Raw genomic sequence first — 24,726 nt, 5'->3', positions numbered from 1 at the left:
AAATTTTCTCCAGCATCCTTGCTATCTCGCACTAGTCGTGTATAATGATTGCATTCACATTTTCTTCTTTTTCTTCTTCATGAAGTCATCATTTTTTTTTTTTTGGGAGCAAATATTTCCATCAGTTTCTTTTCACATCAAATATTGCTCTTGAGATGCAATGCCCATGGCTCATTCAATAAAAAGCGGTATTTCAGGAATCACCACTGATTAAGATGAGCTGGATTCTTTCATTCTATTAACTGCTGAAATGTTTAAAGGTGTGTCTGATATTTTGGGCCATCCAAGAAACGTTCATTGTGCATCATTCAAGAAGATTTACGTACCTGGGCCCGTAGGCAATTTTGGGCTAATAACAAAAGGGACCCTTCACCTCCAACTTAGGGTGTAATCGAGCCATACTCCAGCTCAAATTCAAACTCAAAATGAAATCTTGATTTACTAATTATATATATATTATAATATATATTAATATTATATATATATTAATATATCTTATAAATAAAATAATATTATTAAAAAAATATATAAACTCAAGTAGATTCACAAGCTTTCAAGTCAAGTATCTTATTAGTCGAGCTCGACTTAAAAAATCATTCAAACTACTCGAGTTCGGTTGTAGATTGATAATAATCGAGTCGAACTCGAGTAGCTCGCAAATGGCTCGACTCATTTGCACCTCTACGTCCAACCATTAGATGGATGCCCATAACTTATTTTTTTTTACATTATTTTTTAAAATTTACAATAATTGATGAATCCACTATTGGCCTATGATAAATATGCATGTTTATTTCCGGCAGTCGTCCAAGTTTAGGATCGAAACAGATAGAAACCAATATAAAGTTTATGCGAATGCTCCTAGTATTGTAATAATTCTAAGTCCTGAAACAACTACGTCTCCAAAGGTCACAACCTGCAGTGCTACTCGCTTGCAAAGCACAAGATTCCCCTCAAAGGACCAGGGACACAAGCAGCAAAAGTCCTTGGGTGTTCTGCATTTGAATCCGAAATTTGCTGGAATATTTATTAAGAACTTTGAAGCAAATTCCCACACACCAAAATCAAATGCTACTGCATGACAAACTCAAAAACCCAGCAACTTAGGCCTGCAAGAACTTGTACTGGAAAACACCATTTAACATCCTTTTGATACTAATAAACTTAATCCTTGAAACAGCATAAGTAATTCAAAAAACAGGCAGCACAAAATACTTGTGACACAAGTTCCTCAACATCGTTCCTCAGCAAAACACATACCCCACAGGACAAATTTGTTTACAGGTCTCTCTTCCTGTTTTAGCGGAAAATAGAAAACCTCAAAAACTCAATCTGTCTCTTTGGTATACCAAAAAAAAGAAAAAACACTAATTTGAATCATGATGATCATGATCTACCTATATCACGAATCGGATCTTTAAAAAAAAAAAAAAAAAAATCCAATCTATCTGGGAAAAGAAGCAGTCAACAAATTATATGAGGAATGCATAGGATGCTTACAAACATATAGAGTAGCACTATTCTGTACAGAGAACTATATCGAATGTCACTATTTTAACTCCTGAACCTTAATTTATTGTGGTAAGGGGAAGCCTTGGAGCCTGCGATTGAATCTCGTGTGCCCCAGAAAAATGCTTTATATCTCCATTTATTTGCTTCGAATCTGACTTTGCCTCCCAAAATGACTTCAGTAGCTCTTCAAATGCTGGTGTTCTCAGCTCCTCAATGGATTTCACACTAGGCAAATTGATTACCCTTCGCCTTGGTGTTGAACAAGATGGTTCATCCACCTGGTCAAATTATAAACAAAGATGCAATGAACACCAAAGATCGTACATTGGAATTTTCGAACCAAGAGGCGATTTATCTCACTTAGCACATTGCTTACCAGATACTCTTCTTCCAGACACTTCCCTGCATTTTCTGTGATCTCCAATGTCTTGTGATGGTGTCCACTCCTCAGCTCTCTCAACTCACCATGACATGGAATGATTAAGGAATCAATATTCCCATGTGCATCATGGTCGAGTTTCAGCAAACCTGCAGATGGAGTATATATGAACCATGTTTAGTCCAGAACTCAAGACCTGTTTGTTTATCTGACTCGATGTTTCAGAAATCAGAATAGTAGGAGGTGGCAAATAAAATCTCACCATCAATGGAGGAAATGAGACCCTCGTTTGCGACATCAACATCTTGGAGAGCAGTAGCGGCAGTCGAAGACAACTTGGCACGTAACAGCTGATTGGCTTCCATTCCACTCCTATATATATATCAAAAAGATAGATTTTGATGTGCCAAAATTACTTATGAAAATTACTTGATCATAGAATCAACTGGTGCTATATCGCTGCCTATTCAAATTTTGGATTTTGAAAATGATTAAATTCAATTACCTAAGAAGGGAATCCATTGATGCTACGTTGCTTTTTCCAATGCTTTGCAGGGAATGTTTCGCATCGCTCCATTGTTGTGAGCTAATTCTTGCCTTTGACAAGCTGCACGTTTCAGAAGAAGTCAGATAGTGTGGCAGAATTAACACCAGCAACAGAAAAACAATAAGCTAATGTTGCAATAAAAGACTCCATACTTACCAATGACGCAACCCTTCTTCCAAGACAGATTGTCCACTTTCAACTGCAGCAGTATCCTCGAGGTAGTGGTTTTCAGTTTGGTCCATGTAAACCATCCATTGTTCTTTGACAGATGAAGTAAAATCACGAACCATGTCCATTTCCTTCAGTAGATTATTGGTTCTATCACAATTACTCTGACAGAGACCGCCAATTGCTTCTTGAATCTAAGCAGCAACAGCGCAGTTCAGATTTTAAAGATCTTTGAAACAAATCTTATGTATGTAAAACAAAGCTGCAAAATGCTGAAGGTTGCTGCAGCATAATTTGAAGTTGAACCTAGAAATAGTTGAAACTCAAAAGAATAATATATGAGGTACATATTATGGAGTAAGGGAGTAGCGTAATTCAAGATGGCACTGCACTTGAGTTTGAATTACGTTCTCCAACTACATATATAAAAATAGAATACTGCAGTATCCTGAAAGGAGGTTTGCAATATCTCAAAAATGTTGGGATTTGATATTAGTACCCACTCCAGAGTCCAGACCCACTTGATGGTAAATTTCTCCTCATGTACAGGACGTCATATAGAAATGGTAATTCAAGCACCTCCTACAAAATAAATTTGTTCATTGAACTACTGTGTTTCCTTGTCAGGATGCATCAAATCCTTTCAGGGTAATGGGACAGCGAGATGCCACACTTCTGTTTCATTTTATTAGCAAGGTCTAAATGTTGGCCAGGTTTTATGTGATGGGATATGTTTGTGCACTGTAACACACTGTAAATACCAGGAAATTTGTCTTAATGATAAAGCCAGCAAGAAATGAACTACATGAGAGGAAGACCGCTGAGATGAATATATGTTACACCACATATTAGCTCTGGAGGGCGGTTCGTGCCTCTATAGTTCAGTCTATGAGGGTAATATTAAGATGTCAGTGCCTAAAGGATAAATGTCTCACATCAAGGGTGCTAGCTTCCAACCCAAAGCACATGACAAATTGTGATTCAATTGGGTGGCTGCTATATACCCATTGTGGTTCATTTTCATGGTGATCCATACCTTGTGCATTCATTTTAGGGTCTCATATAAGGAGAAGCACATGATTATGTTGATTAAGCAGATTAAAAGTGGTGTGTTTTCCAAGCTCTCATGAGGTATGTCAAATTATGAAGTTCGAGTGAAGGATTATCCTGTGAATGAATCTTGGCTATGAAGTTCTAGACAATCTCATTGTTCAAGGATGACATGCAAGTTTGGGACCATTGCTTGGCATGCTTATACTGAGATTCTATTCCTAGTTTATCCTAGTTTCCTATTTCAATTCTAGTTAAAATAGTTTGACTTTTTAGTAATCATTGAAGTTCGATGGTCTTATTATCTTGTTTGGAGGAGAAAACAAGTTTGAGATGAAAAAGGTCTTAGGTGGTTCAACCCTAAGAGTGGGGAGTCTAGGAGGAGAGAGAGCGTGCAATGTCTTTGCTTTTGGGTAGGAGAAGTGAGGTGTCAGGAGAGTTGTTTTTTTGCTTCATATGTTCCATTGCTATTTTATTTTTTCTCTTCCTTATTATTTGATTGGTACTGTTTTTTGGTGATCTTGGGCCAGCGTATTACATTAAAAAAAAAATTGCCATCCTACATGTTGTTAGATAGTGCGAAAGGTTTTTTATGTGCAATGGATACTAATTATAATCAAATTATCTCATGAAAGGAGTGCTTCCACACTTGGCTCACATTCATGCAAGAGATTCTAGGATTTTTGCCTCTACAGGATGATAATGCCATTGATGATGAATAGGCAACCAAAAAAGAGGTCATCTCTGTTTCAGACATGAAGAGAAATAGATCATGGGTATCCATGTACGATTCAGCTGCAGTATTTCTAATAGTTGACACTAGCGATTGTAATAGTTAAAAGTTAAAACAAGAGCAATCATGATTTCAATGCTTCAAAATATAGAAAAAGAGTTTCATGATCGTATTCTAAGAAAATATATTAATTAATATCAGAACATGATGAAAATTCATTTAGAAATTCTAGCTATTAGGATTAACTAGTTTAACTTTGCACAAATTTAAAAAGACTTGATTAAGACATGGTAAGACATGCATTTTTGCACAAATCTTGAAGTCGAGGTTTGTTGAACTGGTATCGAAACATATATCAATAAGCGACCAATTTGATACGAACACATGGTACGCATTAGCATGCCAATCATCAAACATGCATGCCTATTTTTTATTATTTTTTTCTTTTTTAACATTTAATCAAATGTAATCTTTTCTTTGATTTTTTGAATGACTTTAATCCTAATTTGTTTTTTTGTGATGACTTTTTATGATTTTATTAGGTTGAAACCTTAATTTTTTAATATTTTTATTATCCAATATATCTTAAATGATGCTTCTCAACTCCAAAATAGACTACAATTATATCATGAAATGCAATTAAAGTAGATCAAGCAGTATATTAATAAAGAAAATTAGTGAAATATAAGATGTGCAATCACTTAGATATATTTAAAGTATAGCATACATACTAACATCTTAAATCTGGTGGAGTGTCGATGTCTCTCGTAGATATAAGGATCATTAACATAATTAGGAAGCACACTAGCCAACCCTCCAACTATAGGCGTTGTAGTCCTATATGCTAATCTTATAAGGTATTAGATAGTGGGAGGAGTCAATTCACTTAGACTTGAGACCAAGAAAAGTTCCGATGACCATCGATCTGGTTTAAATATGGGCATCGGACCAGGCCGCCCATTACACAACCCGACTCGATACAATTGGCACATATAAGGGGATTGGATTGGGCTAAGGGTTTTGCAGCCCACAGCCTAGGCCCGGCACGGCCACGGCCTATAAGGGCCTAGGCTCGCATGACCTGCGGGCCAAGCACAGTGCATGGAAACAAGTTATGTCTTGGAATGAAAGACAATTCAGAATTAGCTTTGTTTATAAACAAGGAAGCTATAAGTAATGCAATTATGAATCTCATGGAGAGTCCGATCTTGACTCAGGATGAACGTTGGCGGCATGCTTAACATATGCAAGTCGGATGAGAAGTGGTGTTTTCAATGGCCGATGGGTGAGTAACGCGGAAGAACCTGCCTTTGGGAGGGGAACAACAACTGAAAACTAGTACCCCATAGACTGAGGAGCAAAAGGAGGAATCCGTCCGAAGGGCTCGCATCTGATTAGCTAATTGATGAGACAATAGCTTACTAATATGATGATCAGCCACACTGGGACTGAGATATGGCTCAAACTCCTACGGGAAGCAGTAGTGGAGAATTTTCCGCAATAGGCGAAAGTCTGATAGAGCAATGCCGCATAGAGATAGAAAAGCCCATGGGTCGTGAACTTCTTTTCTCAGAGAAGAAGTAATGATAGTATCTGAAGAATAAGCATCAGCTAACTCTGTGTACGCAGCCGCGATAAGACAGAGATCGCATGCCCATATGCCAGCCCGACCCCCTTAAAAAAAAAATTTTATAAATTAAAAAAGGTTAACGAATAAATATAAAAAAAAAAGATGAGGGGATGTTGGATTTTTTTTGGTAAAAATAAAAAGCCACCTTGTAATGGTGGGCGGTTTGGCGTGGACCCTTACCGATTTATTAATAAAAATCAAAATAGTATAAAGGAAGGAGAGGAGCTAGGCCTGACCTCTAGAATACAATGAGAGAGAAAGAAGAATAGAGATGACTCACCTTAATAATTAAAAAATAAAAAGATATAATTATAAGAAATAAAAAATTAAAAACAAATGATAAAAATTTTATTGATCGTCGGTAGTGTGTGTCATCATCATCAGATGTTGTATTATATCCATCTTTATCTTGATGTCTCTCCTTGACATCCAACCAATCTTTGAAGCAAAAAAATATCTCAATTATATCGCCGATTATTCTACTTCTCTTTTCATTAAGAACATGTTGAACTACACTAAAAGCAAATTTCGATGCTACTATGGATATCGACACAACTAAGATATCGTATACAATAGCAGACATAACAGGATATTGATTTTAACAGGATATTGATTTTTAACACTCTTCTACTAGACTAATACATCAAGACTCTCTATTTGATTTTCATTATATGTAGATTGAAGATCATTTTATAAATATAATTCAAATTCACTACTGAAAGATGAAGATGTGGATGAACTTGAAGCATGTGCATGCTTTCTATATGTAATGAATGAGAAAATAGATGATGAATGAGAACTACAAGAAGAAGAGGTGGAGCTTTGGAAAGATGATATGGACAATCAAGAACCACGAATCTTTTCATCATATAAAATATAAATATCATAAAGAAGTTGGGTTACCTCAGCTTTAGTGGATTCCAGATCTTGAAACATGTTTTCATTATATGCAGTAGGTAAAATCAGCACACCACTCAATTTAACATGTGGATCAAGACATACCTTGTCCCAATACTCATTCCATTTAGATTCTATTTTTTCAATAATGGGCTTTAAAACATCATCATATCTATGTTATATAAATTTTTAACTAATGATATATGCTTATTGTAAATATGAACAAGAGGTTGGATAATAAACACTAGAAAGAACATTAGTGGTATTATAAAAACTAACCAAAATATCTACCAAAATTTTGCCTTTGTTCCAATCATTTTCATTAATATATACACTTAATAAATTTTTATATGGATATGCATCATGTATTATAGTATATATTAAGTTCCAACGAGTAACCACATCAAGTCTAAATTTTTTAAAGTATTTATCATGATCCATACACAATTGCTTAAATTCTTACTCTTAAAGCATGAATAAAAAAATATTATTTTTCTAATTTTTGCAATGACATCTTGAACTATACCCATGCCAGCTTGAATAGAAAAATCTAAAATATGACATGCACATCTAATATATAATAAATTTTCATTTAGAATGGGATGCAATGAGTCCTTCAATAATTCAGCAGCAGAATTATTATTAGATGCACTATTAATAGTAATAGATATAATTTTGTCATTAATGCCATGTGAACATGCAGTTTGGTAAATAGCATTAGAGATTTATTATCCAGAATGTGGGAAATCAAAAGGATAAAAAGCAAGAATATGTTTATTTAATTGCAATCACTATCAATATAATGAGCAGTAATGGCAATAAAATAATTACTACCAATAGATGCTGACCAAGCATCAGAAGTTAATGACACTTGCATTTAGCATTGAGAGAGTTCTAATTAAATTTTGCTTCATTGCTAAATAATTAGTCATAGCCACTATTCTAAATGCACGTCTACTAGTTCTTTTACAAGCAGGTTTGTAACGTCAATTGAACATACTCTTCATAAGCTAAAAGCCATTCATCCTTAACTATCCATTTAATGAGTACTTTTTTTTATTTTCATTATTATATGCAAAATTACCTATAAGATTATCTCCTTATGTATTAAGGATGCTTTGAAGATGAGAATCATTCATCCCATGACTCTCTTGATATCTCTTCAAATGGACAGTTCTCCCATTACTAGCACAACTATATAATTTGATATATTTTTTATATTTTACTTTTAAGACTTTATTAACCATAACTCTATACAGTACTAGTCCTCTTACAGGAAGAGGTTTGACCTTCGAAATTGATTTCAGAGGGATTATGAATATTAGTTTCTTCCTCAAAAATAAAGAAAATGCCAAAATGACTCCCATCGAAAGATACCATATCTAAATATGATGAATACAAATAATAAAAACTAACCACAGGAAGAAATTGAGTAGAGATAGAGCGGAGATTTGTGAGCTTCCTCCTGTGTTCTTCAACAAGGACCTCCAATAGATAGACTAATTCTTTTCTTGTGTAGCACTTGAATATATAATGAATACAAACTAAAAATTAAATTGTTAATTACTAATTACTAAATATTGAACACTTACTAAATATTGCTAGAGGAGGGTGTGGTGAGAATGCAAGAGGAGGGGGTATTTATAGAAATCCAAATATTTGCTTCCCCAAATTACCTATAAAATTAACCATTTTATGGCTTATGGCTATTGGGGGGATTAAAATTGTAAAAATTTAAAAAATGATTGTTGAAAAAAAATTTTAAAAAAAATAGCCATTATGAGCCATGCCTAAGGCTGTGCCAGGCATGCCTGTTTACTACATGGGTCATGCCTAGCATGGCCCATTAAACCTTCAACCTAGTGGGCCTGAGCTACGCTGTGCCAAGCACAACCCATTGCCCATATATAGATCTGGTAGCTAAGAAGAGTGAAGGATATGAGGCCACTGCTTACAAGATACAACTACAGCCTTGAGATAGCCTTCGATTTACTAATGAGTCTCAATTTATACGTGTCATATAGGATAGATATCATAGTGTATAAGCTGGTAAAGCCCATGAGAATACAATGCATACAAGAAATGATTTTCTTGAGGCCACTGCTTATGAGATACAACTATAGCCTTAAGATGGCCTTCAACTTACCAATGAGTTTCAGTTTACACATGCCATATAGGATAGATACCACAATATAAGAGCTTGTAAAGCCCATGAGAATATAATACATGCAAGAAACAATTTCCTTGAAATTATTCGGAAGGATACATTGTAGCTGCAAATGACCTCGCATATAAAGTAACACCCATGGATGTTTTAGTTTCCAAATCATATATCGAATCCAATTATCCATAGCCATAAGTAGCCCATAATCCATATGAATGCAGATATAGTGCGTCTGAGATGTCATCTTTCAGTGCTCGTTATCCTATGAAGTTTGGAGCACCTTATAAGTCAGATTTTGTTGCCGATGTATTCGTATTTGCCCTCCCATAACCTCATTATCAGACAAACAATATCCACCAAATTTTAGGTGTAGTATACCTTATAGGATTAGCATATGGAACTAAAATGCCCTATGGTTGGAGGATTGATCTAGCGTGCCCCTTGATTACATTAATAATCCTGACATCTATGAAAGACATCGGCATTCCACTAGATTTTAGATGTCAGTGTATATATTGTACTTTAAATAGATCTACTTGATTGTATATTTTGTATTTCACTAATTTTCTTTACAAATATGCTGCCTAATTTACTTTAGTTGCATTTCATGATATAATTATGGTCTATTTATTTAGTGCCAAGAAGAATCATTTAAGGTGTACTGGATGATAAAAATATCAAATTAGGATTTTATCCTAATAAAAAAATCAAAAGATATCAAAAAATATCAAATTAGCATGTCGGACTGTACTGTACCTAATCCTACTGGTATGGTACCGAATCAGCATGTCGATATACATTGGAATCGAAGTTAGCTGAATTGGTTTTGTACCTAATCATAACATTTTAAGTCCTAATAGGGTAGGGGGCATTTCAACCATTTCATCCCATTCCTATAAGAAAATAAGATCCGAATAGGATTGAAACTCCAAAACCCATCCATGCAATGAGAGAAGAAGAAAGAGTAAAAAAAGAAAGGATAGAAAGATGAAGAAAAAGAAAGAAGAAAAAAAAAGAAAAGAAAGGAAGGTAGAAGAAAAGAAAAGAATGAAGAAAGGAAATAAAAGAAGAAGAAAAATGAAATTAGAAATAAAGGAGATAAGAACAAGAAAAAAAAGAAAAGATAGAAAGATAGAAGGAAAAGGAAAGAAAATAAAGAAGAAAAAGAATGGGCAATGGGCCGTGCCTATGGCCCGTTTAAACAAAACCCCTGGCCTGACACAGTCCTAGACCCACGGGTGGCAGCCCACCGGGCCCGTTAGGCACGATCTGTAATGGCTACTTTTTTTAAAAATTTTCAACAGTCATTTTTTAAATTTTTATAATTTTAACCCCCCAACAGCCATAAAACTGTTAGTTTTATGGATAATTTGGGAAAGTAAAAATATTTGAATTTCTATAAATACCCCCATCTTTCATTCTCACCATACCAAATCAATTCTTCTCTCTCTACTACTATTACTTCTCTCTTCTAGCAATATTTAGCAAGTGTTCAATATTTAACAATCTGTAATTAGTCCATCTATTGGAGGTCCTTATTGAGGAGCACAAGAGGAAGCTCACAAATCTTTGCTCTACCTCTACTCAATTTCTTCTTGTGGTTAGTTTTTATTATTTGCATTCATCATATTTAGATATGACACATCTATTGACGAGAGTTATTTTGGCATTCTCCTTATTTCTAAGGAAGAAATTAATATTCCTAATCCCTCTGAAACCAGTTCCGAAGATCAAACCTCTTTTCGTAAGAGGACTAGTGCCATATGGAATAATTTTGATAGAGTTATGATGGATAGAGTCTTAAAAGCAAAATATAAAAATATACCAAATTATATAGTTGTATTAGTAGTGGGAGACCTGGTCATTTAAAAAGACAACAAAAGAGTCATAGGATGAGTGATTCTCATCTTCAAAACATCGTTAATACATAAGGGGGTAATCTTGTAGGTAATTTTATATACAACCACGAAAATAAAAAAAAAATACTCATAAAATGGATAGTTAAAGATGAATTATCTTTTAGCTTATGTGAGTCTTTTAATTTTGAAGAGTATGTTCAATTGATCCTACAACCTACTTACAAAAGAATTAGTAGGCGTATATTTAGAAAAGTGGCTATGACTGATTATTTAGCAATGAAATAAAATTTGATTGAAACTCTTTCAACCTTAAATGCAAAAGTATTATTAACTTCTGATATTTAGTCAGCATCTTTAGTAGTAATTATTTGATTGTTATTACTGCTCATTACATTGATAGTGATTGATAATTAAATAAACATATTTTTGCTTTTTATTCTTTTGATTTTCTATATTTTGAGCAATAAATCTTTAATGCTATTTACCAAACTGCATGTTCATATAATATTAATGAAAAAATTATGTCTATTATTTTTGATAATACATCTAATAATAATTCTGCTATCAGATTATTGAAGGACTCATTGCATTCCATTCTAAATAAAAATTTATTGTATATTAGATGTGTACATTATATCTTAAATCTCTTTATTCAAGCTGACATGGATATAGTTCAAGAAGTCATTGCAAAAATTAAAAAAATAATTTTTTTTTATTTATGCTTCAAGAGCAAAAATTTAAAAATTTAAGCAACTGTATGTGAATCATGGTAAATACTTAAAAAAATTTAGACTTGATATGGTTATTTGTTGGAACTTAACATATGGTTACTCATTGGAACTCAATATATACCATGATACATGATGTACATCCAAATAAAAACTTATTAAGTACATAAATTAATGAGCGTGAATTAGGCTTATATTGATTGAAAATGATTGAAATAAAGACAAAATTTTGAAAGATTTTTTGGTTAATTTTTATAATACCACTAATATTTTTTCTAGTATTTATTATCCCACCTCTTATTCATATTTACAATAAGCATATATCATTAAACAAAAATTTACATAATATAGATATGATAATGTTTTAAAGTTTATTATTGAAGAAATAGAATCTAAATGGAATGAGTATTGGGACAAGGTACGTCCTATGTATAACTTAGTAGTATTTGATCCACGTGTTAAATTGAGTGATGTGCTGATTTTATTTGATGCATATAATGAAAACATGCTTCAAGATCTCGAACCTGCTAAAGCTGAGGTAACCTAACTTCTTTATGATATTTATACCTTATGTGATGAAAATATTCGTGGATCTAGATTGCTCACATTATCTTCACAAAGCTCCACCTCTTCTTATAGTAATTCTTATTCATCATCTAGTTTTTCATTCATTGCACATAGGAACATGTTCTTTTACGTCTTTATCTTTAAGTAATGAACTTGAATTTTATTTACGAAATAATCTTCAATCTGTATATGATGAAAATCAAATAGAGAGTCTTGATGTGTTAGCTTGGTGAAAGAGTGTTAAAAATCAATATCCTATTATATCTATCATTGCACGCGATATCTTAGCTATGCCAATGTCCGCAATAGTATTGAAATCTGCTGTAGTGTAGGTCGACGTGTTCTTGATGAAAAGAGAAGTAGGATGATCAGCGACACAATTGAGATACTTCTCTGCTTCAAAGATTGATTGGATGTTGAGGAGAGATTTCAAGATAAAGATGGATATGATATAATATCCAATGATGATGACATAAATACTACCGACGATCAGTAAGATTTTTATCATTTATTTTTAATTTTTAATTTTTTATAATTATATCTTTTTATTTTTTAATTATTGAGGTGAGTCACCTCTATTTTCTCTCTCTCTCTCATTGTATTCTGGAGGTCAGACCTAGTCCCCCTCCTTTTCTTGTACCATTTTGATTTTTATTAATAAATTGGTAGGAGTTCATGCCAAACCCCCTACCATTTATAAGGTGGCTTTTTATTTTTACAAAAAAATCTAACATCTCCTATCTTTTAAACTTATAAAAAAAATATTTTTAAAATTCTAAAAAAAATCGTTACAGGCCGTCCTAGACACGGCCCATAACAGAGATAAATGGATTGTGCCAAGGCACAGTCCATCTTAATGGGGCCGGGCTGGCATGTGGGCCGGATTGGGCCTGACCTATGGGCCTAGCCCAGACCCTTATGGGTCATGCCGGACCTGGGCCGCAGACCGCAAAACCCCCAGCCCAGTCCGTTGCTGTAGTAAGTGGACAGTGCCAATTCATGCCGGATCGGGCCATGTAATAGATGGCCCAGCCCGATGCTCATGTCTAAAAGAAAGAAAGGAAGAAAGAAAAGAAGGGAAAAGATGGAGGATATTTTTTGAAATGCATGACCAGGACCCCCTTGGAATGAGGCAGGACAGCAGATATCTTGTTTTATAGAGAAACTGAGACACCTCCATACCATAAGATTTAAAACCTTGTCTAATTCAGTAGCTAATTGATACATATCCCAGTTCCAATTCAACTAACCTTAGTTAAAACCATTTGTCTAGAAACTAAAAATAGGACAATTAAAAACTATGGGGAAGAACTCTTGTATGATAGTCTAGTAAGCTGATATATTGATATGGCCTAGACGGCCATACTGTATAGACTAACAAACTATGGACCTACATGACAACCTTGGCCTTATTGGGGCAAGTAGCTGGTATAGGGAAGGCCTAATAATCACTAGATCAATCCATAAATGCACGACACCTTATAGTAGCCAAACATGACCCATTCTGCTCAATTTAGCATAACAAAAATAAAGAAAACAAATTAAAAATGGAGCCAGTTGTGGAGGATGTCAACATCCTGCGCACCCTAAGAGTCCATTCTTCCTCATTTACTCTTGTAAGGATGGCCTAACAAGTTATTCAACATTTATAGTCAATTTCCAATTGCAACAAGCCACTAAAATTAGCTTAAAATTTTATCAATTATTAATATACCTCTTCCCTATTTACACTTGGCATAGCACTTGAAATACTAATCCAAAATATGTTGGAGCATTTGCATACAAGTATCCAATTGGCATTACTTTCCTAGTCAAAAATTTAAATTATGACCTATATGCATCAAAAATACCTATACATTTAAAAAATTGCTAGAACATCCAATGTCATAGATTCTGAAAAGTAAGCTAGGCATCAAAGAAAACATTATGCGCCAGCAAAAGGTAGAACATCCAATGTCATAGATTCTGAAAAGTAAGCTAGGCATCAAAGAAAACATTATGCGCCAACAAAAGGTAGATCTCAAGCTCAAAGCTAGCTTGTTACATTATTTCTTTCTAAAATTCATCATTGTTAATGATTTCTTTAATATAGTGTAGAAGATGAGCCCGGGGGACAATAATAAGGTTACTTTGAAATACAGAAATATCTCTTTGTACGAAGGGATAGAACTATGTATATCTGACCCTTCTGAAACTCCATAGTCTTGGGAGTCTCGTGCCATGAGCCACCCTTTCCTTTTTTATACAAGTCTTTTTTTGCTTTATTGAAGTATGACTTCAAATAAAATAAATAATTTGATCAAGGTTCAAATCAAGCCATCCAAGAAATCCAAGATACTTTTAAATGCCCCTTGAATTCAACATAAACTATGTCCGACCAAATTAAATAGTCATTTAGTATTACATTTAGAATTTGCCAACTTTGCAATGGCAGGAGTCTAGAGCCATGAGCCACCCTTTCTTTTTTGATACAGATGTTTTTTTTTATTTACTTTATTGAAGTATTAGATCAAATAAAATAAATAATTTGATCAAGGCTCAAATCAAGACATCCATAAAATCCAAGAATTTAGACCTTGGTGGCACAAAGTGACCAAATAATAAGGATAAAACTTTTAAATGCTCCTTGAATTCAACATAAACTATCTGACTAAATTAAAAAGTCATTTGGTATTATGTTTAGAATTTGCCAACTAGTTCCTAAATGCAAGGTGTACTCAAAATGTTCTCTAAGATCAAAAGATAAACTTCAACAAAAAAAAATGCCCAACAATAAAAAAGGAACAAAGTAAACAAGTGGTGTGTAATTTTATGTTGAAGGGGCAAACATCTTGGGATATGCGAACACTTCTACCTAGAAAGGAAATGATCTAACATGATAGATCCGGGTAGTGTATTTTGGAGAATACCATATACATCTACATGGAGAAATATGTATTCATGTAAGTGTTGTCAGCCTATCTATCTATTTGTGTGTACATAATTATTTAATACATTTGGGAAAAATGAATCTAGAAATGAGGGGTTTAGATTTGAAACATCTAACAAGATTCAAAAGGCAAGGGATGCTAGTTTTCACTAATCATATTTGACATGCATATAATGTTAATCTGTATACATGATAAGTCTCCTTAATTCCTTGAGTACATGAGGTCACTAGTAGTTGCTTTTTATCAAAGGTATGCTGCAACCATTATATGTTGTTTTAATTAATTTTAGGGCGTTTGTTAGCAATCTCCCAAGATGACATACCAACACTAAACAATAATATTGAAGATCCTTTCATATGCAATGAAGCTCTGAATCTACAAGAAATATTTACATGTTAGACAATTTTTTGCTTATTTATTATTTTATGTACTATTATTTACTTATTTTTTAATAAAAGAAAATTAAGTTGTAGAATCATAAAGTTTGAAAGATGCAGATGACTATGTAATAACGATAACAATCATGAAATGGGTTCTCAGCAACACATGATTGAGAAACAAAGTATTTCAAATCGTATTTCACAAGAAAAAATTTAGGAACTCAGAAAAAGTATGCATAAGAACTGACATTGTTGAGAAGAAGGTGTAGGCATACCAGTGTTTTCTTTCTGGCACTTGAACTTGCTAGCATTTCTGCCACCTTTTCTAGCAGTTGCCTTTCTTCAATAGCAGCACAATCCTGCAACAACAATAGAAAGTAAACAAAAAAAAAGGCATGAAATTTTGTATTTAAGAAACAACTAAATAGTTTAGAATCTGAAAAATAATCACCTCAAACTTCTTTTCAAGCTCAAGAAGTTTCTGATCATGGACAGTTTGTGATTCTTCCAGAATCTGGTTTATTTTGGATGCATGGACATCTAGAGTCAGGAAGAAATTTGTTGTGATCTTTGAAATAGACCTTGTTGTCTCTACTGCTCTGACAAATCCCTGCTATTGGTAACTTAATTAGAGAGATTAAACCTCAGGTAATAAAATGCATCGTCTAAACCATGGTTACATAGCTGCCAACCTCTCGCTGTTGTTGTGCAAATGCACTTAGCTTTTCCTCTTGTTTAAATAGGCTACTCTGAAGTTCATTAAGTAACTCATCGGCCTCCAATGCAATACCTTGGAAACACTGTACCATGAAGGGCAGAATCAAAACTTGAGAGGCTGAATAGAAGATTAAATCTCAGGTAATAAAAGATTCATTTCAAGGAGAAGTTTTATACTTACATCCTCAAGAGCAGAAGAGTGTGTAATGACTTGTGAATTCAGTTTTCCAAAAGTTGATTGGGAATTTTCATCTAGTTCACCTGCTAAATCATCCAATGATCTGATCCCAAAACCATACATCTCTCTCAGTTTTCCTATGCACCCTCGGAGCTCTTCAGTAGCCTATAAGATAAAGCATTTAAGGTCAAATCCTATGCAAAAAATGAATTAGTTGGTTCAAGACATTTCCACTGATGTACCTCAACTTTTTTAGAGACAAACAACTGCATGCCTTCTTCCATCTCTTTCAGTTGATTCTCCTGTTGCATGACAGAATCTGAGACAGTCCTATGCAAAAGATCCAGCTGTTGAGTCAACTGAGCATGGAATTGATGGACAAGATTTTTGTTTGCATCTTCTATCTTGTCTTTGCGTTCTGAAAACCAACCACAGATAATTGTGTCATCAGTGACTGTAACACCTTGTTGCACAGACAATGCTAAATTGTTCAACAAACAGACACTCACCAATTTTTGAAAACAAACCAGATACATCTGCTGCTATATCCTCTAGCTCTGATCGAAGATCACAAGCACGACCAACAAGGGCTTTCTCTGAAAGTAAAAGGGAAATTAAATGTATGATTATCTGAGCACTCCCATCAGACAGACACTTAACAAATTAAGAGAACATGATAGGAATGTATTGTCAACTGAGAACTCTCACTATTCAAAGAAAGATCCCTCAACAGGGGAAAAAAACATGAACAACATGCAGAAATATCCTTGCAAGAGGTGAAAAAACATACACAACATGCAGAAACCATATTAGATAAACATAGATACAGATGTCATCCTGGAGGTGGAAAACATCTGATGCGCACATTTCACACATTAGAACTCAAACAAGCAAGTCTTCGTGAAAAGCATGTCTTGATAATACAATAGAAAGGGATAATGACTTGATTCAAATCCCAGATGCTATTGAAAAATTATCAAACAGGCATCTCTGGGTGTGTAAAACAAAGATTTCTTCTTCTTCTTCTTCTTTTTTAAAAGATATTTCTAATATTGTACAAAATAGGCTTTTGATGAGAATATGGTAGTCCTTTGCTCACCTGATTTAAGGAGATTAGATATCAAGTATTCTTTTTCTTTAATAGCGGAGATTGCTTGTCTATATCTTTGTTCTGTATCAGACAATGCATGTTCAGTGTCCTCCAGCTTTCTCTACAAGGACGAAAGGACGAAGTTACTAGTAAGCATTAATACATATTAATTGAAGGATGAGAATGGACCTTACTTGAGTTTTCTCAAGCTTGTCACGTAATTCTATGCTCAATTCTTTCTGAGAATTGTGAAGGTCATGAACCTCAACCAGTTGCTGTTAACATAATATGGTTCCAGAGTCAAACCACTTACAACATATAGCAGTATATGCACGCAAATGACTAGATAACCTACCCTTTCCTTAGATTCCAAATCAATCTCCATGCGCTCCAATTTCTCTGTCATGGCCTTGAAAATATATGAAAAGTATTAGTCTATATCATCAAGAAAAATGTCTTCAGACACAGACACACACACACACACAGAGACAGATATATATATATATATATATAGAGAGAGAGAGAGAGAGACCCCGGGGGGGGGTGTGTGGAGGAGAGGGTGCTACCTTTTTCTCAGCTTCTTCAAGCAAGTAGCGATCCCGTGGAATGTATATACCATTCTTCTCTCTTGCAGCATATACCTCTGTTAAAAGAACAGAAGCAAACTTGTAAGATAAAGAACATCTGTATCATCATAATAAACACAATTTCCAGAAATTTGTTGCATTTTAAGAATTCAAGGAACTTGAGTTGGCAAGTTCTAGTGCCTGGAGTAGTTACCATAAAGTTATTCTATAGACCGATAATTAATATGAACAACTTGCAAAAATTCCCATGTATTTGGACTCCTCTTAGAGTTTTTGAAACTTAGGGAGTTTCAGTTGACCAAAACACCAAGGACTAGGCCCACTCACGCATAAATTTAATTCTGACATAATTATAATCAGTATTAGGCAGCTCCAAAATTTCAGATCTATTAGCAATTAACCCAGTATGATGACAGTAAATTCAGAGTGCAATTTGCAAGCTACTTTAAAACTTTAGTTTAAGATCTGAGTGTATTTTGCATAATTAAATACTGCAAGAGTCAAAACCTTGCTTAAGGCGGTCAATTTCCGAGTATAAATCCTTGATAAGTGCAGATTTCATCATCTTCTGATTAACCTGAAAGCAATGAAAGCCAAATTCTGTTGTCTAAGGAAGAGATTTTGCTCTTGTTAACAATGAAATAGAATAAAAGTTAAACAATTCACCTCTGGCTTATTCTTAATATGCTTTGCACGGTGTGCATAATCTAAGGTGTTCAGTGTCTCCTCCAGACAGTGTATGGAAGGTGATATTGTGGCTATAATACAAGTTTTTGTTTTCCCTCCCAAAGAATCCCTCAATAATCTTGTCAATTTGCTATCCCTGCAAAAACCAAAAATTCAAACACCTTAGCCAAGACTGTATCATCAAAATTGAAGCTTCTAATAAATCAAGGTTTCTTTATTCTGAATCACCTGTATGGAATGTGGCCAGAGTGCTCAACGAGAGTATTAATGACACGGCCAAGTGTTAGCAAGCTTTTATTAATCTCTCCAGCTTCCCTTGCTCTTCCCTGCAATGATAAAGATCTTAAAGGCCGAACTCAAAGAGCACATTGGTAAATTTTGCCAAGACAGGCATTTCCAAAGCATTGTCCTAAGCTCCTACCTAAATAATAATATTTACAGAATTATTTCGATTAAGATGCATTTGAAACTATGGTCTGCATGTAATACATAAAACAGAGCCTTTCCTACTAGCAAGAACTGGGAGAGTTTACACACCTCTCTAGCACCCGAGCGTGAAATGTTCTCAGAACCAGCAAGATCTACGAGGTTAAGCTTCCCACATTTGATCATCTCTTCACCCTCAGGTGTACACTCCTTGATATGAATGGTTATAGAAAATATGGAGTGAGATCGACTACTTTGCTTGTTAAGTAGAGTTTCAGCAGTGCGCCTTCTTGCAGATCCTTTATCCAGTATCTTATATATTTCACCTGCAGAAGAAACTACCTCCTCTTCCAGCCCTCTCACAAAAACTCCCCCCTTCCCATCTTCCATGAGAGCTATAGGTTTCTTGGACTTGTCATCTGAGAATTTAGACTCTTCTGGAGCTAAAAGATCTGTTATCTCCTCATTGTATAGTTCGAGGAATGTGACTTTCATGCTGTATTCAGCACTCTGCGCCTCAAGTACATCAAAGATTTGTCTCACAGACCTTGGAATAACGCCAGCATCGCTCGGCAACTCTCCATTCTACAACACCATCCAGAGGGTGAAGTGCAACCTGTTGACAGGAACTTAACTTGAGCTAGTTAATATGTAAGCAAGTGTAGTAAAATTACCTTTCCCTTCCTCCCTCCTCCTTCCATGGTGTAAGTTTTTCCGGTGCCTGTCTGACCATAGGCAAATACGGTGCAATTGTAGCCCTCAAGAACCTCATTCACGATGGGAACAACAGCATGATCAAACAAATCCGCTTGCCGTGAATCCGGGCCAAAGACCTGCATGGAATTGTTACAAATAATAATATGTTTCATCCAAAAGCTAAATTTCCAGCTCTGAAAGAAAATAAAAGTTATGGGATGCATTCACACCTTGTCAAAAACAAAGGTTTTGTCAAGTTGTTTGTTGGCAATATTCTGAGTGGCAGAAACTTCTCTCCTAATCTCATTGCAGGTTATGACCACTGGGGTGCTCATTCTCTTCTCATCTTCACTTAATGGCCTAAGTTAATGTTAAAAATTAAGCAACTGATGATAAATTGGAGCAAAACTGCCAAAATTCACCCCCTTTTGTTTGTGTGTGTGTCTCTGAGTGCTTACCGACATCGAACAAGGACTTGAATATTAACCCCCTTTTCTCTATCATGCTTGCTGTTGGAATTCCCATTGCTGTCGCTGGAACGGTACTTATCACTGGATCTCGGGGTGTGAGAGGGGGACATAGAGACGAAACTCCCTTTCCTCTGCAAGCTATCCATTCCTTGACCACTCAAAGAAGAATACGAAAACAAATACGAAAAACCCGGACCTACCTGCAAGACCAAAAGGGAATTGTTCAAAAATGGCAGGCTCCAAAATCCATAAATTCGACCAGAACCCTCTGATTCTTGAGAACCTACGCTCAAGGAAGAAACCCTAACTTGGCTAGGCCGATTGGAAGGCATTCCAATGCACCAAGATCACAGACACCGATACCAATCCTCCAAAAAATCTCAAAAAAGCTTGAGACGATAATTCACCGGCAAACACGAATCTTTCTAAATTTTCTCAAAAGGAGTTAAATAAAAACATGATTTTTGATTAAGAAACGCAAAAAAAAAGCAGAAAAAAGGAAGGAAGGCGATCGGAACAATAAAACGAAGAAAGAGACATTCACGAAAGCAATAACACAACATACCGTCAGTGGACGGCCGGCAATGGCCAATTCGAAGCGCTATGAATCCAAAAGAAGAATCCAGAAGCTAGGAGAAGAGGTGACACAGCCGGCAATGACTTCTATAAAGAAGAATAGCTCGCTCTCTTCCTTGGGCCAATTCTTTAATCGCTACTTTGAAATCTTGGTTGCTATATAGCTTAGAACCGAGCTGCAAATAGAGAGAGAAGGGAAGGGAAGCGAAGAGAAGGCGCAGAGGAGAGGGGAAGGGGGCTGCCGCTTTAAAAGGAAACAGAAGAAAGAGGCATTAAAGAAGAGGTGGTGTTGTTAAAAATGGCGACCGTTCCCACGACGGCGTGATGGAGCCGTTCCTGGTCGGATTCGACCGTTGCAAACGAGCCAAGGTGGGCCTCGTTTTAAATTTATCCATTTAAAAAAGTAGGAATAAGGAGTATGATGGCTTTTGAACGTTGTGGCTCGCAACAATAAAAAAATACCGTTGCTAGTGACATGGAGGATGCTTGGAAGTAGGCCACTCATTTTCTTGGTGCTTTCTTAGACTGCAAGAGAATGGTTGGTATTGCTATTTTGAAATGGAGGACGCAATTCCGAGCATGATTTCGGCTAGAGAATGAATAAAATAACTCTTATTTGTATGCTGACATTTTGCCTTGCTATGGATAATTGAAGGTTTCTTACTCATATTTCTCTTCATGCTATTTCGATTAGTTTCATATTTAGGCAAATCAATCTAAAAGTGTTAGGATTTGACGTCTCGAGATTCAACCCATATTGAGCCCACAGCGAGATTCGCGGCGAAAAATGGAGTCCAACGAGATCAAGATCACCCGAAACGGAGCTCGAATGGAGGAGATACGAGCTTTTGAAGTTGGCACGATATTCGAGGCGGCGGAGGACCGCCGGCGACCGGCGGCGGGCGGCAGCGGCGCGGCCGCAGGCGGCGGCGAGCGGGACGCGCGACCCAGACCTGCGGCCCAGGCGGGCGTGCGGCCCAGTCCGCGAGCAGGCCCGCGCGCAGGCGGCGCCTGGGGCCAGCGGCCTGCTGGCCCCTTTGCCCCGATCCACCGTGGACCGGGCGGTCCACGACGGGGCCTGTGGACCGTGTGGGTATTTCCCACGTATTTCTCGCGGTCCATGGTACTATTTCGTGGACCGAAATGCGATCGAAGGGCCCAGGTGGCTCCCGATCTTGATCCGACGGTCTGGGACGTGATTTGGCTTGTTTAGGACTCTTAAACCTAATCTAATTAGGTTTAAACCCTGTTTAACCATTTAAAAAGGTCCTGTGACGAACAGAGGAAGTAGGTGGTCCGATTTCTCGCCGTACAGAGCCGTACGAACCCGATTGAAGAGAGAGAGGCGGACGTGCTGAGAGAGAAAGAGCAGGAGGCTCCTGGACAGCGATCGTCAGGCTCTTCAGGGGTTCAGGGGGGGTCTCCAAGAGAGAGAGAGCTTTTGTGAGGAGAACTTCAGGTGAGAGAGAATTAGGTATACAAGGGTTGAGAGTGAGGTCTCCTCTTGTAAAATTTTCTTTTTCATAGTGAAGTTTGCATGCCCCGTAAAGACGAGCCCTTTTGTGGCTGATCCACATATTTTGATTGTTTTTTTTTTCTTTTGTTTTGTTTCTTCTTTCTTTCTGCTGCATCGCATGGTACTGAAAAGCTCTTGGTGTCCTGGCCAGACATCCACCCAACAAGTGGTATCAGAGCAAGGCGGTATAAGGACGCAGATTGCAGCGGTGGTGAGCAAGACTGAAGATGGAGAAAACAAGAACAATCAAGATAGAGATCAACAAGTTCGATGGTAAGAGCAATTTCTCCTTGTGGTAGGCAAGGGTGAAGGACGTGCTCATCCAACAGGGGTTGATCGATGCTCTCTTGTGCGATGAGAAGCCGACCACCATGGAGGTGCGGGATTGGAAACGGCTACAGATGCAGGCGGTGAGTACCATCCGCATGTACCTGGCGGATGAGGTGGTGATCCATGTGCTGAGCGAGACTTCTCCGACGGTGCTGTGGTCGAAGCTCGAGAAGTTGTACATGGCGAAGTCTCTCACCAACACACTTTTCCTCTGGAGGCAGTTTTACCAACTGCGGATGACTGAGGGACAGAGCGTGCAGGAGCGTCTGAGCCACTTTCAGAAGATCCTCACCGACCTTCTCAGCGTTGGCGAGAACGTTGAGGAGAAGACCAGGGCGCTGGTTTTGCTGGCGTCGCTTCCCCCTTCGTACGAGTCCTTGGTGACTGCTCTTCTAGTGGGGAAGAGCACTATCAAGATGGACGAGGTCATCGCGGCGATACTCCAGAATGAGGTTCTCAGGAGGGAGAACCCAGCTTCGAGCTCAGGTGGCGGTAGCTCAGTTTTGGTGGCTTCTGGAAGAGCAGGAGGTGGTAGACGGAGCGACAGGAGATCGCAACGAGGGCGATCTAACTTCATGAGGGACTTGAGCAAAATCAGGTGTTACCGGTGTGAGGAGTTGGGGCATCTAGCCAGAGATTGCCCTCAACTGAAAAATCAGAAGGTGGCTGCTGTAGCGACGGCCGGCGGTGATTTAGATGGAGATGTCCTGGAGATATCTGACGAGGTATCTACTTCTTCCCAGCAGTGGATATTAGATTCTGCATGCCCCTATCATGTGTGTTGCAGAGAGGAGCAGTTTGACTCCTTGGAGAACAGTAAGGGCACTGTATATCTGTCGGATGGATCGAGCTGTACGATCAGAGGCATTGGGACGGTCAGCTGGAGGACACATGACGGTGCAGTGAGGAGATTGGGGGAGGTCCGATACATACCCGATTTCAGGCGGAATCTTATCTCACTTAGCAGACTGGATTCGAGAGGCTACAGGACGGTAGCTGATGGAGGAATCCTGAGGGTGCTACGCGGCGATAGGATTGTGCTGGAGGGGAAGAAGGGGAGCAGAGGACATTATTATCTGGTAGGGAGCCCAGTGCGAGGTGGAGCTTCGGGAGCCAGGTGGAGCCCAGAGCGAGGTGGAGCTCCAGGAGGCGGATCGGGCACGAGACAGGAGACTCGGGAGGACGAGAGGCGACGTCGCAAGGTGAGATTCTTATTGCCGCAGGATGATGCCCCGAGCAGGTCTCAGGTCAGGAGGAGTACAGCATACGACGGAGATGAGATCGAGCAGCCTGGCTCGACTCCCATGTTTGCCCATCCATGATCAGCAGGCGATTGCCCCAGGACATGGGGGCGAGGAGATCCAGAAGCTCTCGGAGTTTGGAGGAGGCCGAATATCGAGTCGAGGTGGAGATTGTTAGGATTTGATGCCTCGAGATTCAGCCCATATTGAGCCTACAGCGAGGTTCGCGGTGAAAAACGGAGTCCAACGAGACCAAGATCATCCGAAACGAAGCTCGGATGGAAAAGATACGAGCTTTTGAAGTCGGCACAACATTCGAGGTAGCGGAGGACCGCCGGCGACCGGCGGCAGCGGCGCAGCCGCAGGCGGCGGCGCACGGGAGCGCGACCCAGGCCCGCGGCCCAGGCCCACACGCGCGGGCCGGCCCAGGCCAGCGGCCTGCTGGCCCCTTTGCCCTGGTCCATCGTGGACCGGGCGGTCCACGGCGGGGCCTGTGGACCGCGTGGGCGTTTCCCACGCGTTTCTCGCGGTCCACGGCACTATTCCATGGACAGGAGCGCGATCGAAGGCCCAGGTGGCTCCCGATCTTGATCCGATGGTCTGGGACGTGATTTGACTTGTTTAGGACTCTTAAACCTAATCTAATTAGGTTTAAACCCTGTTTAACC

At 37.7% G+C, this 24,726-nt stretch overlaps 1 protein-coding gene across 1 annotated transcript; it reads right to left on the bottom strand.

Moving 5' to 3' along the window:
- Positions 1–1,132: 1,132 nt before the first annotated feature.
- Positions 1,133–21,295, bottom strand: LOC105045772 (kinesin-like protein KIN-5A). Its single transcript, XM_010924166.4, has 23 exons — positions 20,961–21,295; positions 20,384–20,595; positions 20,156–20,285; positions 19,904–20,062; positions 19,341–19,814; positions 19,032–19,129; positions 18,783–18,939; positions 18,624–18,693; positions 18,096–18,172; positions 17,885–17,938; positions 17,724–17,804; positions 17,539–17,650; positions 16,949–17,035; positions 16,682–16,857; positions 16,443–16,604; positions 16,237–16,344; positions 15,996–16,154; positions 15,820–15,903; positions 2,595–2,800; positions 2,397–2,498; positions 2,154–2,263; positions 1,889–2,040; positions 1,133–1,790 (listed from the first exon to the last, which is right to left on the bottom strand). Exons 2-23 carry the CDS (start codon positions 20,539–20,541, stop codon positions 1,569–1,571), a joined length of 3,138 nt encoding a protein of 1,045 aa, XP_010922468.1. The 5' UTR covers positions 20,542–20,595; positions 20,961–21,295; the 3' UTR covers positions 1,133–1,568.
- Positions 21,296–24,726: the final 3,431 nt, after the last annotated feature.

Source organism: Elaeis guineensis, chromosome 5, assembly GCF_000442705.2.
Source record: "Elaeis guineensis isolate ETL-2024a chromosome 5, EG11, whole genome shotgun sequence".
In the NCBI taxonomy this organism is placed as follows: domain Eukaryota; kingdom Viridiplantae; phylum Streptophyta; class Magnoliopsida; order Arecales; family Arecaceae; genus Elaeis; species Elaeis guineensis.
This window is presented reverse-complemented; position numbering and strand designations above follow the sequence as displayed.

Coding starts and splice junctions, on each gene's coding strand:
- LOC105045772 (XM_010924166.4), bottom strand. CDS start 20,541: ATGGATAGCTTGCAGAGGAAAGGGAGTTTCGTCTCTATGTCCCCCTCT. Junction 16,605..16,681: donor TTGTCTCTAAAAAAGTTGAG/GTACATCAGTGG, acceptor TTTATCTTATAG/GCTACTGAAGAGCTCCGAGG. Junction 2,041..2,153: donor TCTCATTTCCTCCATTGATG/GTGAGATTTTAT, acceptor CTCCATCTGCAG/GTTTGCTGAAACTCGACCAT.